The sequence below is a fragment of the Ascidiella aspersa genome, chromosome 8, assembly GCF_963924565.1.
Source record: "Ascidiella aspersa chromosome 8, kaAscAspe10.2, whole genome shotgun sequence".
NCBI lineage: Eukaryota > Metazoa > Chordata > Ascidiacea > Phlebobranchia > Ascidiidae > Ascidiella > Ascidiella aspersa.
In genome coordinates, this window is record NC_139454.1 from 5,491,098 (window position 1) to 5,505,009 (window position 13,912).

General features: G+C 37.2%; 1 protein-coding gene across 1 annotated transcript in view; it reads right to left on the bottom strand.

The window, feature by feature from the left end:
• The window catches only part of LOC146135326 (complement receptor type 2-like), a 31,086-nt gene extending 24,339 nt beyond the window's left edge, over positions 1 to 6,747 (bottom strand). Inside the window, exons 1-6 of the mRNA XM_083395761.1 lie at positions 6,672 to 6,747; positions 4,531 to 4,731; positions 3,237 to 3,416; positions 2,094 to 2,288; positions 1,462 to 1,650; positions 215 to 406 (exon numbers count right to left, since the gene is read on the bottom strand). Coding sequence (XP_083251887.1) covers positions 215 to 406; positions 1,462 to 1,650; positions 2,094 to 2,288; positions 3,237 to 3,416; positions 4,531 to 4,731; positions 6,672 to 6,747 — 1,033 coding nt within the window. The remainder of the gene's footprint in view (positions 1 to 214; positions 407 to 1,461; positions 1,651 to 2,093; positions 2,289 to 3,236; positions 3,417 to 4,530; positions 4,732 to 6,671) is intronic.
• Positions 6,748 to 13,912: the final 7,165 nt, after the last annotated feature.

Below are 13,912 nucleotides of genomic sequence, written 5' to 3' on the forward strand. Positions count from 1 at the left end.
AGGCTCGGTTTTACAAGTGGACTGTACTCTATAGTAATTCAGGTTTCGGTATTTTATACTTGTGCATACTTTATACTTATGAAGGGGGTACTTTGGCAGTGACCAAATTTTGATAAAGCGGCACAGGCAGCACATATTCCAAACAAAAACAATGACGGTGGCAAATTTGCATGCGAATCGTTTAACTTAACAAACGATTAAACGATAACCTTACCGATGCACTTGGGTATAGCCGGCGACCAGATCGACTCCTGATTGGTTGAGGTGCAAGTCGCGGCTTTGCTCCCTTCCAATCGGAAACCAGGATTACACGAGAATGAGATACGCGTTCCCACTGGTAAGCGTAGCAGACGACGGGCAAAGACCACACCGTTTACCAGGGTGGGATAAGCACATGGTGGAGAAACTTTAGGAACAAGAACCCTGGTTATTGTTGGTGTACACCAGAGTTGGATCAATTATATAAACTCAGTTTAATTGCAATTAGAATTACAATTACTCCCTTTACTATTTCAATTACCATTTGCGGCATTTAAAATTCAATTTTCTCAATATCAATGTATGATAGCAAATTACAATTACAATTAGAATTGCACGGAAAGAAAATGCCTTAATTACATTACAATTACATTAAAAACTGTAATTAATTTCATTAATTGCAATTACAACATACAATTGGTCCGACTCTGCCAGTGTTTCCCAAACTGCGGGCCCAGTAGTAAGCCATGAGACAATTTTGAGTGGGCCATATAGCTATTTCAAAATATTGCAACTATACCTTTTGTTTTACTTAAATAGTTGTTGACAGATTCAACATATCAAGTGACTACGAAAACTGTTCGTGCAGTTGTTTAACTTCAACAGATTAAACGGAAGCTTATTAAAGCTACATTTGTTGTTGTTGTTAAACAAATGTTACCACAAAATAAAAATCTTTGTAATATTGGAAAACTTTTGTTTAACAAATGAACTAGTCATCACTATAGAGGTTTAAAACGGTGGGCCACGGAATGAAAAAGTTTTAGAACGACTAGTCTACACTAGGCGTATAAACCGTATATTAAATCGTCCCTGTTTAATTCATGTTAAAAAAACAAGTGTGAATACCAATTATGGTATTCGTAAAAATCTTTCTGTGTTGTATGCTAACCGCCAAACTAGCTTTTATTAGCTGATTATTTAACCATTATTAAACCACCACAGGGTTAACCATGTTTTCTTTAAACTATGTAAACTAATACAGCGGTTTTGATTGTCTTTCATATCATAGTTTTGGTTTCGTTAATTAATTTCGTACCAAATCTAAAGGACGCATTGCGAGTTTTTAATTTGAAAAGGGATTTTTGTTGAATAAATTCTATCATATCGCTAATATAACGCCAGTAAACAATACTATTGCAAAAATACCCTATGAAAACATTTCGTTCATTCGCTTTTCGGCGACAGGCATTTCTCCAATACCTTGGCATATTGGAGTAGCTTTCTGCCAAATTCCGTAATCCAGGCACCTCGCAGACTTTGGACTAGCAACTGAAAGCCTGAAACCTGGAGAAGGAGAACAGCTGAAGTATATCACTGCGCCCTTGCTGTAGCGCTGCAACTTAGGGCTGTAAATGACTTGGGCGTCGTAGCGAGGGGCTGTACATCCAACTAAACAAACAACATAACGTGGAAATTTAAAAGTATTGTATAGGCCATTTAATTATGGTGGTGGTGTTTTTTTGGCTACACGGGGAATGAAACACAAGCTTATATACCATACTAAACACAAGCAGTTTTGAAATCACTAAAACGTCAAATTGCAACCACTGCTACTTTTATCATATTCCATACAGAAGTAGCCTAGGTATCATTTTAACGTTTCGAATAAACTCTTTAATCGTTTCAAACATAGATAAAGGGTTATTCAAAACGTTCAAAATGCTACCTACTTCTGTATGGGCTTTGATATTCTTATTACGTCTTACTACAATCTCCAACCATAATGCTCCAAAACCTATAAAATTTTTAACAAAAACATAAACTAACTTACAAACCAAATGGATCACGTCGTCATTAGGCGTGATTTGCATACAGCGTCCGTCAAAGCTTACCTGAAGCGGGCACGCAGTTGGGTGCCCGTTTTGACCATTTTCCGTCGGCGCCGCAAACTGTCGAAGCAGACAGAAGGGCCCAGCCAAATCGGTATCCTGGTTTGCAAGTAAACTTGACGACCTGTCCGCTGGTGTAGGTTGCATGGTGAGGTGTCAGTCCGCCGTTCGCTGGTGCTGGAGGCGTCTGACAAGTGGCTACAATCACAGGGGTTGTAAGAGCAAAACGTACACGTGGCAAGAGTAAGGTAAAGGTGTCAATGCAATATGCTGTGGTGTTGTTATGAATTTAGTAAATGACTTGACTTTAATGTACTTAAGTCAGTGTTTTTAAATGACTTGACATGACTTAACTATTTTGGGAATAATGACCTGACTTGACTTAATTCGTTTGAACAAACGAATTGACTTGGACTTAAGTCTTTCGGGCGAATGGGTAAAAATAAAGTGTTTTCATTAGGCAATTTTTAGAAAATTGGGTTATTTATCTTAAATTTTGCACAAACAATTTGCGCGCTATATGTTTTTTATGTTGTGTCTATGTTACTTTTTTACTTGGGTTATTGCTCAGAAAAGGGCGAGAGTACCAGTTGTAATAGTTTAATGTTTTATTCTAATGACAAATAATGTTGAATACATACGGCCGTTTTTGATAAATTAATGTTTTTGCAAATGGTACGAAAATGCTTACCTAAACGTCGTCTCAACTTAAAACGCTTAAACCAGTGGTTCTCAAAGTATGGGTCGCGACCCAAACGTGGGTCGCGCGGGGTCAAAAAATGGGTCGCTCTAACTACAGTAGCTGCTAAGACTGGTGTAAGGTTTTAGTAACCAAACAAGCCACGCTGATATTATAAAGGAAAAAAGTTCAGTTTCACCAATCACACTAAATTAAATCAATCATTTGTTTGTAATCAATCATTGTTTCATAGAACTATGTACTACATCTGGTTGTCTGTGTCTTTTTCTATTTCATGCATGTCAGAAAAAGTACATTTTTGATGTTTGAGGCTTGGGTCGTGAGATGCTCATAAAACTCAGATTTGGGTCGCGCTCAAAAAAGTTTGAGAACCACTGGCTTAAACAATGCATAAAAGCTAAATCAAGGTATTTTTACGGACTTGAAATAAAGTTACGCCAACCTACCTTGGCACTGAGGGGTGACTTGTGACCAAGTTTTATCGTGGCACTTGGCAGCTGCCACGTGACCGTTTGCCATCACAAAACCGGCGTTGCAACTAAACCGGACAGTTTCGTCTTGCCTATATGCTTGCTTTGCTGGCGAAATCCTTCCGTTAACTGGCACGCGAGGTGCAGGGCAGGTAGCTGCACAAAACAAGATTTAATTTGATGATTGATTCGACGAACTTTGCTGTGTAAAGCAACAGTGAGTTTTTTTTGGAATCTTTGATAGCTTCTCCTACTACATGTCATTGGAATCTCGGCACGATAAGCAAGCTTAACATGTTTTCTTCGCCTGAAAGTGGCACCAGCTTCTAAGAACCCAGTAGATTAAGAAAACCTAAAAAAAAAATATAAGGGCCGTTCGCTGTTACTGTGCTATACTTTTGTATTCGATTCTACTTTTTACATGTTGCACAATTATTAATAAAAAAAAATGATAGATTTTACCCAAACGTAAGAGTGTCTATTTTGCATCGAAGCGATTATGTCTGATTTTAAAAGGGCCTAAGGGAGCCCGCTATATTATACAACAGCGGTAGAGTAGACCTACCCGGTTGTACACTTTAAACAAGTCAAACCTCTACACCAAAATAAGTTAACCCGCTCTTGTCTAATGTTGAACAATTGCGTATTTTTTTTAATCATTTTAAAAAATTCCGCTTTAGCGCATGTATACTACTTGAAGGTAGTTGCAAAAGAAAGCCTGTCACAATAATGTAAAAATGGTAAGATAATTCCTTTATTATTTTATGTGACTGTTATATACCTTCCCATTAATCATTCATAACTTGCAAAATATGAATAGACTTGTAACACGCAAATAGTCTACGTTGCTTATCAATGTCCACAGATATAACGATCTTAATGCAGGTACGAAGTGCAGTGCAGGACGCGCAAAAACATCGCTGCTGAAAAGAACTTGTAAGCCGATTTCAGTCGCGGAAACCGGAAAGGCAATTAATTGAAAGGGACCCCTTATAGCAGGGGTTCTTAAACTGGGGTCCATGGACCCCTTGGAGTTTCGTGAATTAGGTGTAGGGGTCCATGAAAGCCTGATTGAAATACTAGTGTATATTTAAAAAGTAAACACCGAAAATCAACAGATTTATGACGTTTATTTGTATTGTGACGTCAATTTACGACGCTTTTTCTTGAAATTTTTCTGCCAAATATGGTCGATGCGAAGCCTACAAAAATGCTATGGGTCCGCTGTAAAAACAGTTTAAGAACCCCTGCTTTATAGTAATTAACTTACGGAAGCATTTCCGGGGCGTAGGGGGGTCGAACCGGGAGCGAAAGCCCCGCCAGTAAAACTTGCACTTGGGCTGCACGTGTTTCTCGCCTTCGGAAAGAAGGAACCCGTTGTTGCACTTCACTCTGGGTGCAGTTCCCAAGATGCCGTAGCAGGCGTGATTCGGATCCAGCCATCCTTGCTCGACATGTGGCCTGGGACATTCTGAAAGCAATGGCGTAGCCAGCCAAATAAAATATATATATTTTTTTTTGGGGGGGGGGGGAGCAAAAATTTGAACTTTTTTTGTTTAGCTTCTACCATTATGGATTGCCGTATTGAACACAAATAAATATGCTAGCAAACCGTTTCGAGCAGCTACGATAATTAACGCACTACTCAAAAAATATTCAAAAAAAAAATGACTAAAAAATAGTAAAACTACATTAACAAGTATAACGTAACAGTACTTGACAATTAAAGGCGTGACATGCCTGTTATCGATTGTTGTACTGCTCAAAAATGCGACAAAGCAAGTTACTAAGAGTACAATATTTATAATTTTGATGTAGCCATCCCTGGCTACGCCTATGCCTGAAAGCAGCAGCGGCAGAAGTTTGTGTGTTCCGCTTAATTGCGTAAAGTGATATCCGATAATTTCGGGTCTGAAACCTAATACCTGTTTGGATAGTATGGGTACTTCTATGATATTGGCATTATGATGGTGCCGAGTTTACAAAAAAACTAACAAATATTATAGTTTTCAATTTTTTAAGTTTCCTTACCAAAAATAAAAAAACATTTTTTTGCGTGCATCTTTAAAAGTTTGCTCATTTTCTATTGGCATTATGATACTAACTAATTTGTTTCGGTGTTTTGCAATTGAACGTACGTTCTTTTAACGCTAAGAGTATTCTTTAGCAAAACATTGAAAAAATCGTGGAGATAAACTTCCAAACATAGAGATGTTTACACCTATTTCTAAATTTAGGCAACTAAACTTGTCAACGATAAAGCGAATGTGTGCTTGAATAACCTTAAAGTATGCCTAACAACATTGCAATTTCAGCTAGGTGCTTGTTAAAGCACTGTAATGACTTTATTTGGTATCAGATCTGATCGGAGTATTTTTGTCCAAACCATCGGGTATCGGTAACGGAATATAATATCAAGCATCGCACATACCTACTTCCAATGTTAAGGTAAAGTCGGCCAAATAACTGAAAAAACTTTAAATTTACGCCTTTTATTGTGTTTGGTTATATTTAATCTTAGTAATGAAGTAACTTCGGATGAAATCAGCCGGCTTTACGTCCTGCCTTAAATAGCAACAACTTTTAAACTTTTGAGTTTTATTTGTTTATATACGCGTCAACGGAACAGTGATCGACAAGCAGAAACCTGCTGCCAATGATTTGGATTCAGTACGCCCTTTATAGCCTTAAATACCAACATGTCCTTTATGCGACTAAAGTGTATATAAACGGGTGTAACTGACGTGGCCTTCATATCACTGATGATGGCATGAGCATTTGCCGAAACGTTTGAATAATAAAGCATGTCGCTTTTTATGTCTATTTGGGCCGTTATTTTCACCATTAAACCTGGTAGGGCCTATCTGAATCGGAATGAAATCCCAATTACCAGGCACCTTTAATTGCTAATGGTTTCCAACTTACAAAGAAACATGTCGTTTTACGAAAAGCTTTAGTTTGGTGGAACACGTTTACCTCCAACAGGGTGTGATTAACCCTTAAGCTGCCAATCCCAACGAAACTTTATGTGGTGCTTTTTTCTAGAAAATTTTAGAATAGCTATATCCAAACCGCGTTCCGTTTGTGCGGCATATAGTTAAAGCCTAAATCAATTAACGGACGAAAATATAAACAATATAACGAAATATGTATTCGTTAAAAAAGATCTATTTGCTCGGATTTTTAACTCTGAGTTTTGTTGTTAATATACGAGTCAGCGAATAGTGATCGACAAGCAGAAAACTGCTGCAAATGGGTTAGGATCCATAAAGTTACGCTCTTATATAATATATATATATATTTATTTATCTTTTTATATAACGATAGGGTTACGCTGTTTAACGAATTACGTTAATCAGTAAAAATAACATACTTGTAAGTTTTGTAAATACGGTAAAACCCAACACTTACGACTTCTCCAGCACCCGGCCGATATTCCACGCACGAGCCCGAACAGAACCAGGACCGAAATTATCGACACATCCATAGTTTTTCAACTCCGCGTAATCAGTGAACATCCACTGGCAGTGTAACTGACAACGGTCCACTTTATACGGAATCTTGCATGGAAAGCGCGATACAGTTGCCGGTTATGCAAAGTTCCGATCAAATCTTTGAGGATCAGTTTTCATTCGACAACTGAAATCAAATCAGTTTCCTTTCGTGTTCTGCTGTAAAGTTATCTAACAGTTTTGCTTATAGGCTGTGTGTTACATTCTTCACAAGGTCTCACATATCTTCTTGGTTAACATTATCTAGCCTTCAGGGGCGGTTATCGAAGAGATGTATATACTGTTGTGATTTGTGTTGCAGAAAACACTCTGCGTAATACTTTTTTGCAGTAAGAAGGTCAACAATCATTAGTTTGCTGTTTAAATAATAACAAATAAATGGGCTTATGATATTTCTATTGTCTTTCTTGGTTTTACGGTATTTTTTAACTTTTCTGCTTTCCGAATTGCACAGCTTGTTTTGGCTCTTAAAGCGGTTCTACCAACAACTTAAAATTTGGAATATTGATGCTGAGCGTGCTTTACTATAGGACAAAGTATATATATGTATATTTTTTTTAAATATAAAGATTAATACGTTGTATTTTAGGCTGTCGTTATAAATCCTTCTAAAGATTCACCTGACTAACAGAAAAACTCCCTTCATTTGCATTTAGTTACCTAAAAAAACGTTACTTTAAAATGAAACTGTTAAAGATTTTTCGGCTTAAAAGTATCCGTGCTAGTGTCATAGTCAAAGAAACTCCGACAGCAAAACTGATTATTCAATTATAAATTACTATGCCACAAATTATAAATAGCCAGCCTAGCGCCTCTAATTTGTTTATGTTAAGTTACAGTCGTCCTCGCAACACGTTGTCTTACAACTAAGTTTTACTTTTCTAACCATCGGTCTGCCAACCTGTCAAGGTCGAAAATCAACCAGTCAAGGTTGAAGTCAGCTTTCAGACCTGTGGTATTTTGGTTGGGTCCCATCAGACGTAATATACAACAGCGAAATGACACAGCCAATGTACGGTAAAAATAGAAGTGCTTCTTCGTAGCATGTGGTAGTAAATCTTAACTGTGCAGTGTTAAATTTGATTGGTAATGATTCTAACACTGCGCTTGGAGGCGGTCGTGAATAAATCTTATTGTCCGACAGTCTATTGTCTAGCGGCCGGGACCATTCAGCTTGTAGTTCTAGTAGAAGTTTTATCGAATAAACGTCTGCTTTTATTGGTTCTGCATAGAGTATATATATCATAATTACTTGTTTCGTTTATCTCCCCGTATACATGAGTTTTGTAGTGATATCTTTCGAGACTTTTAGTTTTACCTGTAGCACTCACTTTTGCATGTCGTTTAGTTCTTTTAATCCGTTGTATGTTTAAATTAGTAGAAGCATCATAAAACTTAACAAAACATCCAAACAAAAAGTCGTCCAATGAACCAGGTTTTAATACTATGGTTAACTATTTTTAGATCAGGGGTCGGCAACCAGTGAAAGCCATCCGGCCGGCAACCTCTTTTTCAAACTGAACACAAGGTCATGCCTTGTATTTTAACTAATTTCGCCCTTTGCGCAAATCATCTTTAACTTTTAATACATTTTTCTTTTGAGCGAGTCTTTTCTAAAATGAAGTGAAAGTTTCTCAAACTTAATCTATATAATCCTTTCTCTGATATTACGTCTTTTGTGTTAAATATACTCTGTCTTTTATGATTTTTTGATAAAATGGTATTCCGTCGTTTGATGAATATATAAAAACAAGAGAATAAGAAATGTGTGAATATTATATTTTGTGTGTGCGCAATGCGTCAAGTCTTCTTGTAATTAAAAGGTTTGAAATTGAAAACAAACAAACGCCTTTTTTTCGCGCTTCGCCCGTTGCTACTTTTGTGGTATAAATTAGAGTTATTTTCAATTGCATGAAACAGTTAGGTCCACCCTGATTAAGCTTGCAAGCCGATTTCGTTCTTTTAACCAATCAGTTTAGTTTTCTGCCAAACACCAATTATTTGTAGGGTGATAAAATACAACTTATCGATAATGGTTGTCCGGTTTTACGATAGAGAAAACATGGCAAAAATTGGTGATGCGAAAATACAAAAATAAAGCGTACATATTACAAACAAGCCAGTGAAAATTGCCTACAACTATACATTTAAGCAAGCAAAGTTTATTAAAGCAAGCCAAGTTTATTAAAGCAAGCCAAGTTTATTAAAGCAAGCCAAGTTTATTAAAGCAAGCAAAGTTGGTAATATGCAATTCCTTTCCAAGTGACTTTTTCTAGTGAAGCGGATCCGACGTCCTTGTTAGATTGTTTCGCTTTGCCTACTTCGACTGTTGGCCTGTGACGCGCAGTATTCACAACGGATATTGCAAAAACGCAAATCAGAGCAAGTCAGGAAATCGATCTCCATATCGTTCCCTATCCGAAATTGCCATAGGGGAATTATCATATAGAAACTGATAGGGGTTTGAAAACCGATATTCGTCGCAGTGCAAATGATTATAAGTACATAACAAGGATGAGTTGGTCGCAGTTTAATGTTAAACACGAATTATAAACGCACGTTGTTTTTAATGCACGTCCATGTTTTATTTCAGAAATAAAAACTCATAAACCAATTACAGCGACACAGAAAAAAAAACACATAATAAAAACGCCACATCACTTTGCCACTTATTAAGTACCCGAAAATGAAGAACACTGCGCTATAGGCAGTGTTGTAAACAAGCCATTTCAAAACGAGTTAGTCCCAGTCAAGCCTTTTTTAAAACAACTTCAATCCAAGTCAATTATTTGTAAAATAAGTCCAAGTCAAATTTTTTTTGAATAAATAGCAAGTCACGTTGTCAAGTCATAAATAATTAGAGCAAGTCCATTCCAAGAAATAACTCTGTCATTTATCCAAAGACTTAAGTCAAGTCAAGTCCTTTTGTCCGAAAGACTTAAGTCGAGCCAAGTCACTTTGTCCGAAAGACTTGAGTCGAGTCAAGTAATTTTGCCCAAAAGACTCAAGTCATTTGAAAACTCTAGCTCATTAAGTGCACTTAAGTCAAGTCATTGACTGACTACAACGCTGGCGATAGGTAGAAAAGGTCATATCCAGCTGAATTCGTCATTTTACCGATTAAAACCAAACAAACCGGCGCAGCAAGACAGGAGCAGTTCGCGGCTAAAAGTTCGCCGAAAGTTCTACAACTGCTGTGTCAGAAGAACCGCAAATGATTAAAAATTAATATTTAATTTGTTTGCTTCGGGGGTACAAGGGGAGTATGCGTTATCATTACGAAAGATGGATTGAATTGTTCAGGTCTGTCATTTACCGAAGCGTGTCATTTACATACAATCGTTGGAAACACGCATCGCTTGCGTATCGCAAGGCCACGGAGAATAAACACATGTAAGACAGCAACAAATAGCTTTTACGGCGGCGGTTCTCAACCAGTGGGCCACGAAAACATTTTGAGGTGGGCCACAGACCAATTTATAAAAGCTTGATTTTTTAAAGAATTCATTTGCGTTACTATACTTAATTTTGCAGGAATGATGGCTTGGTGAGGAATTAAGAATGGAGGTAAATGAAATGTAAATTTATCGTTCAGCAACAATTTTCTCACTGATGGACGGTTGAATAAATAATCTGTTTTTGAAATATGTTCTGCTCTTGTTGTTTTAAACCTATTTTATAATTTTAATCATAAATTTTTTTCAGCCACACAATTTTTGTGCAACGAAAATTGGCCACGAAAGAAAGAAGGTTGAGAACCACTGTTTTACGTGATCTATCGCGGGGTTCCCCAATTTTTTTTCAGTCTACGACCACTTTTAATTTATTAAAATTTTCCGCGACACCCTGGGTTTAACAGTTTATTAAAACATAACATTCTTTGTTGTCTGCTTTGGCACTCATTTGTTGAAGTATTGTGCACTTTAAGGGTTTTGTTTTGCAGTATGTTTGTCATGAGAATATCACACACCACAAAAAAAAAACGATTTTCTAGATGTAAAGCTTTGTACAAAAAGTTAGACCGACTTAATCGCGACCCCTTAAACTTATTGTGCGAACGACAGCAGGGTCGCGACCCCTGGTCCTGGAAGCCTCGAGTTCTAATGTGTCGCACATTCAGTCTAGATTACCACTAATTTGTGTTAGTAATGCTCTGCTTATAAAACACAATATTTTCTAGTAACTTAAGTTTACTGCTGATTTGCTGGATTGCTAACGAAAATTCTTGTCAAATTAATTACATGGATGATATTTGTATTTATAACAAATTACAATCACGGATTAAATGAAAACTTGTTTACTGAACCGGATTACCGTGATACACATTGAAAGTCTTTAGCAATGACACCATAAATATAACTAAAGGTTGACCCAGTGTTTTTGATATTTGGTCATTTTGACGACAAACGTTTTTTATGGAACAAAATTACAAAGTTTGCATGTTTTATTTATCACTCTTTGCAGGTTTAAGGTGAATGGGCTATAAAAAGTAAAAGGTTTTAATTCCCCTTGTCATTCCTTTTATAGAATCAGTGCTATGAAAAACTTTAGAATGATTTTCCCATTCAAATCGTATCGGCGAACCAAACAATAACCTAAACACCATGCAGCAGAACAATCTTTTAACGTTTGTTTGCGTTAAGAGCCGTCTACATTATCATGAAGCGCCAAAAGCCAGCAAAACATCAAGTCATTCATTTACGTGCATTGCTGTCGGAAGCAGCGCATTTATAAGTCACTTCCCTTCGGCTTGCTGCGGTGGCAGCTCTACGTTCTACGTTATTCAGCACATACAGCACAATCCCTAAAACACAGTAGTCTCGTATTGAAACGAATTGTGGCAGCAACGGAATCGGTGTATTGTCAGTTTGCGTGAGTTTTGATGCCTGTGGAGCCGTGGTTTTGAAGAAGAATGGGGAGTACCAAGGATTATGCGACGCTCAGACACACAGAAGTGCCGGTGGTTAACGTTTATGAAGGTTAGCGCAACTATAGGCCGCTTAGACAAAGTTGTAAAAACTTTGATTAGTTGTACAACACAGGCGCCCAAATGAAGCACAACGTTTTAAAATACCGTTTATTGGTCGCAAATAAGTTAAAACTAAGATTTATTACAGCACCTGTACTGTATGTTCGAACCTCACAGCAGGCTATAGTTCTTTTTCTAGCCTGCTATGCTTGCATCATTGATCGACAGATCGGGATGTCTGCGATGGCGTTTTGGTGTATAATGATATTTAAGCAGTATTAGTTGGTCAAAAAATAGCTTCAGAACGGCTAGATCCCGGCTGTTAACACAAATATTCTGTGCATCTTTCATTGTACTGTATGTTGCTATTTGTAAAACTGTGTTGCTATTTGTAAAAAGTGGTAATTCACCTTATTACCCGTCTAGCAACGTCAGGTAACTTGTAAAAGATGTTTGTAGCATCACATACAACTTATTTAAAATCTTGAAGCATTTCAGTCGAAAGCGACGTAAGCTGGTTAGCTTTACATATCGCAGATTTGCGACATGACAATAAAACAGGAAACAGTGTGCATCGCAGTGTTTTCTCCCTTCACATACTCGTAAAACGATTTCCAAACGATGCATCCAGCAAATAGGGTTGCCGTTTTATTTCTTTCTCCTTGTGCTTGGCTAATAATTCCTTATGATTGCTTGACTCTAAGCGCCAAAGCGAGACTTTTTTTAAATTACCTCAGTTATCTTGTATATTAACATGGTACGATGTGCCACCTTTTAATTAGTACATATATTTTAATTCGGAAATTTTGATTACACTAAGGTACAACTGTTGCCCCTTTTAAGCCACCAAAGTTCGTTACATTGGCTTAATTTGCAGGAGATGTTGAAACACGCTATACAAGAAAGGCATTGGAAACAAATAACTATATAGACAATCTTTCGACCGAAGCCTTAAAACTACCAACTGCTAACAAATAAACGAACAAAGGACCATCGCTTGTTTAAAGCAATAATTGCAGCACGATGAGTATTTAAACCAGAGTTGTGCCAGATAAAACCAGCAGTTGAGCCAGAGGTGTTCTGCAAGGTCAGTCGCGCCATTGCGGAAACTCGATTGCGCGCGCGACGCGGCAATTGTTACGTCACAGTGGAAAGGCGCAAAGTCTGTGACCCCGAAATTGCCTGATGAATATTTAGGCGCCGTTTCTCGTCGGCCGTTCAAAGAATTCCAGCAGCGCTTGCAAAGAATTTGTCGAAAGTCTAAATGTTTAAACGGGTTGTTTGATGTTTGCTCGTTATGTGCACGAAACGCGCAATTTTGGCTCCATGAATATTTCAGGTTATTTACAAAACGAAGATCGACACGTTTTAAATGCCTGGCGTGGCCCGATCTGCCAATCTGAAGCCGATAATTATTGTTCAATGCTTTGATGGATAGAATGTTTTTTAAACCGTTTTCAGTATCACTTGTGCAACCAATAGTTACCCTTTTTAGGATTAAATATTTTGCCTATTTTTTACACAAAAGGTACACAGTTTTGCTATACCCGTTTGTTCTGTCAGTAAATGCGCCCGTTGTGACGTTTTTAATCGTGAATATGCCATCCCATGGTACACATTCCTTTCTAATAATTTATTTTACATGTGCAACTTTAAGCAGCTTTCTAAGCAATTTTTCTAAAGAGAGTATAGTGTTACATCGGATTTTGACAAACGCGATCTCGAAACCTAACTTTCGCGTTATATTTTATGGGTTATTAACGGATAATTATCTTTGTTAACGGTAATAATAATAATAAGGAAGTTTGATATGTGATTTTAGTCAAGAAGATAAATTTGCTGATCCATAACATTTGTACCTTGATGTTAATAGCTTTAACAATGTCACAAGAGCAGAACATAAGCCAACGAATCTCTTGGGTTTACAAACAAAGTTGTAAATATAATTCTTAAAACATTCGAGCAAGATACACAATTTTTGAAGATCTTTCGTAACTTAACTGAAGTGGCTTGTTGCCTATTCAAATAGAAAAACTTTACATTTTTTTAAGAAGCTTAATAAAATGTCGCTGTACATCTATGAATAAAAACACAACTCGGCGAATACCACAAGGAATAAATTATTCACTGTGTTTGACGTTGATTGCGCAAGTATTGGAAAGGAAACAAAA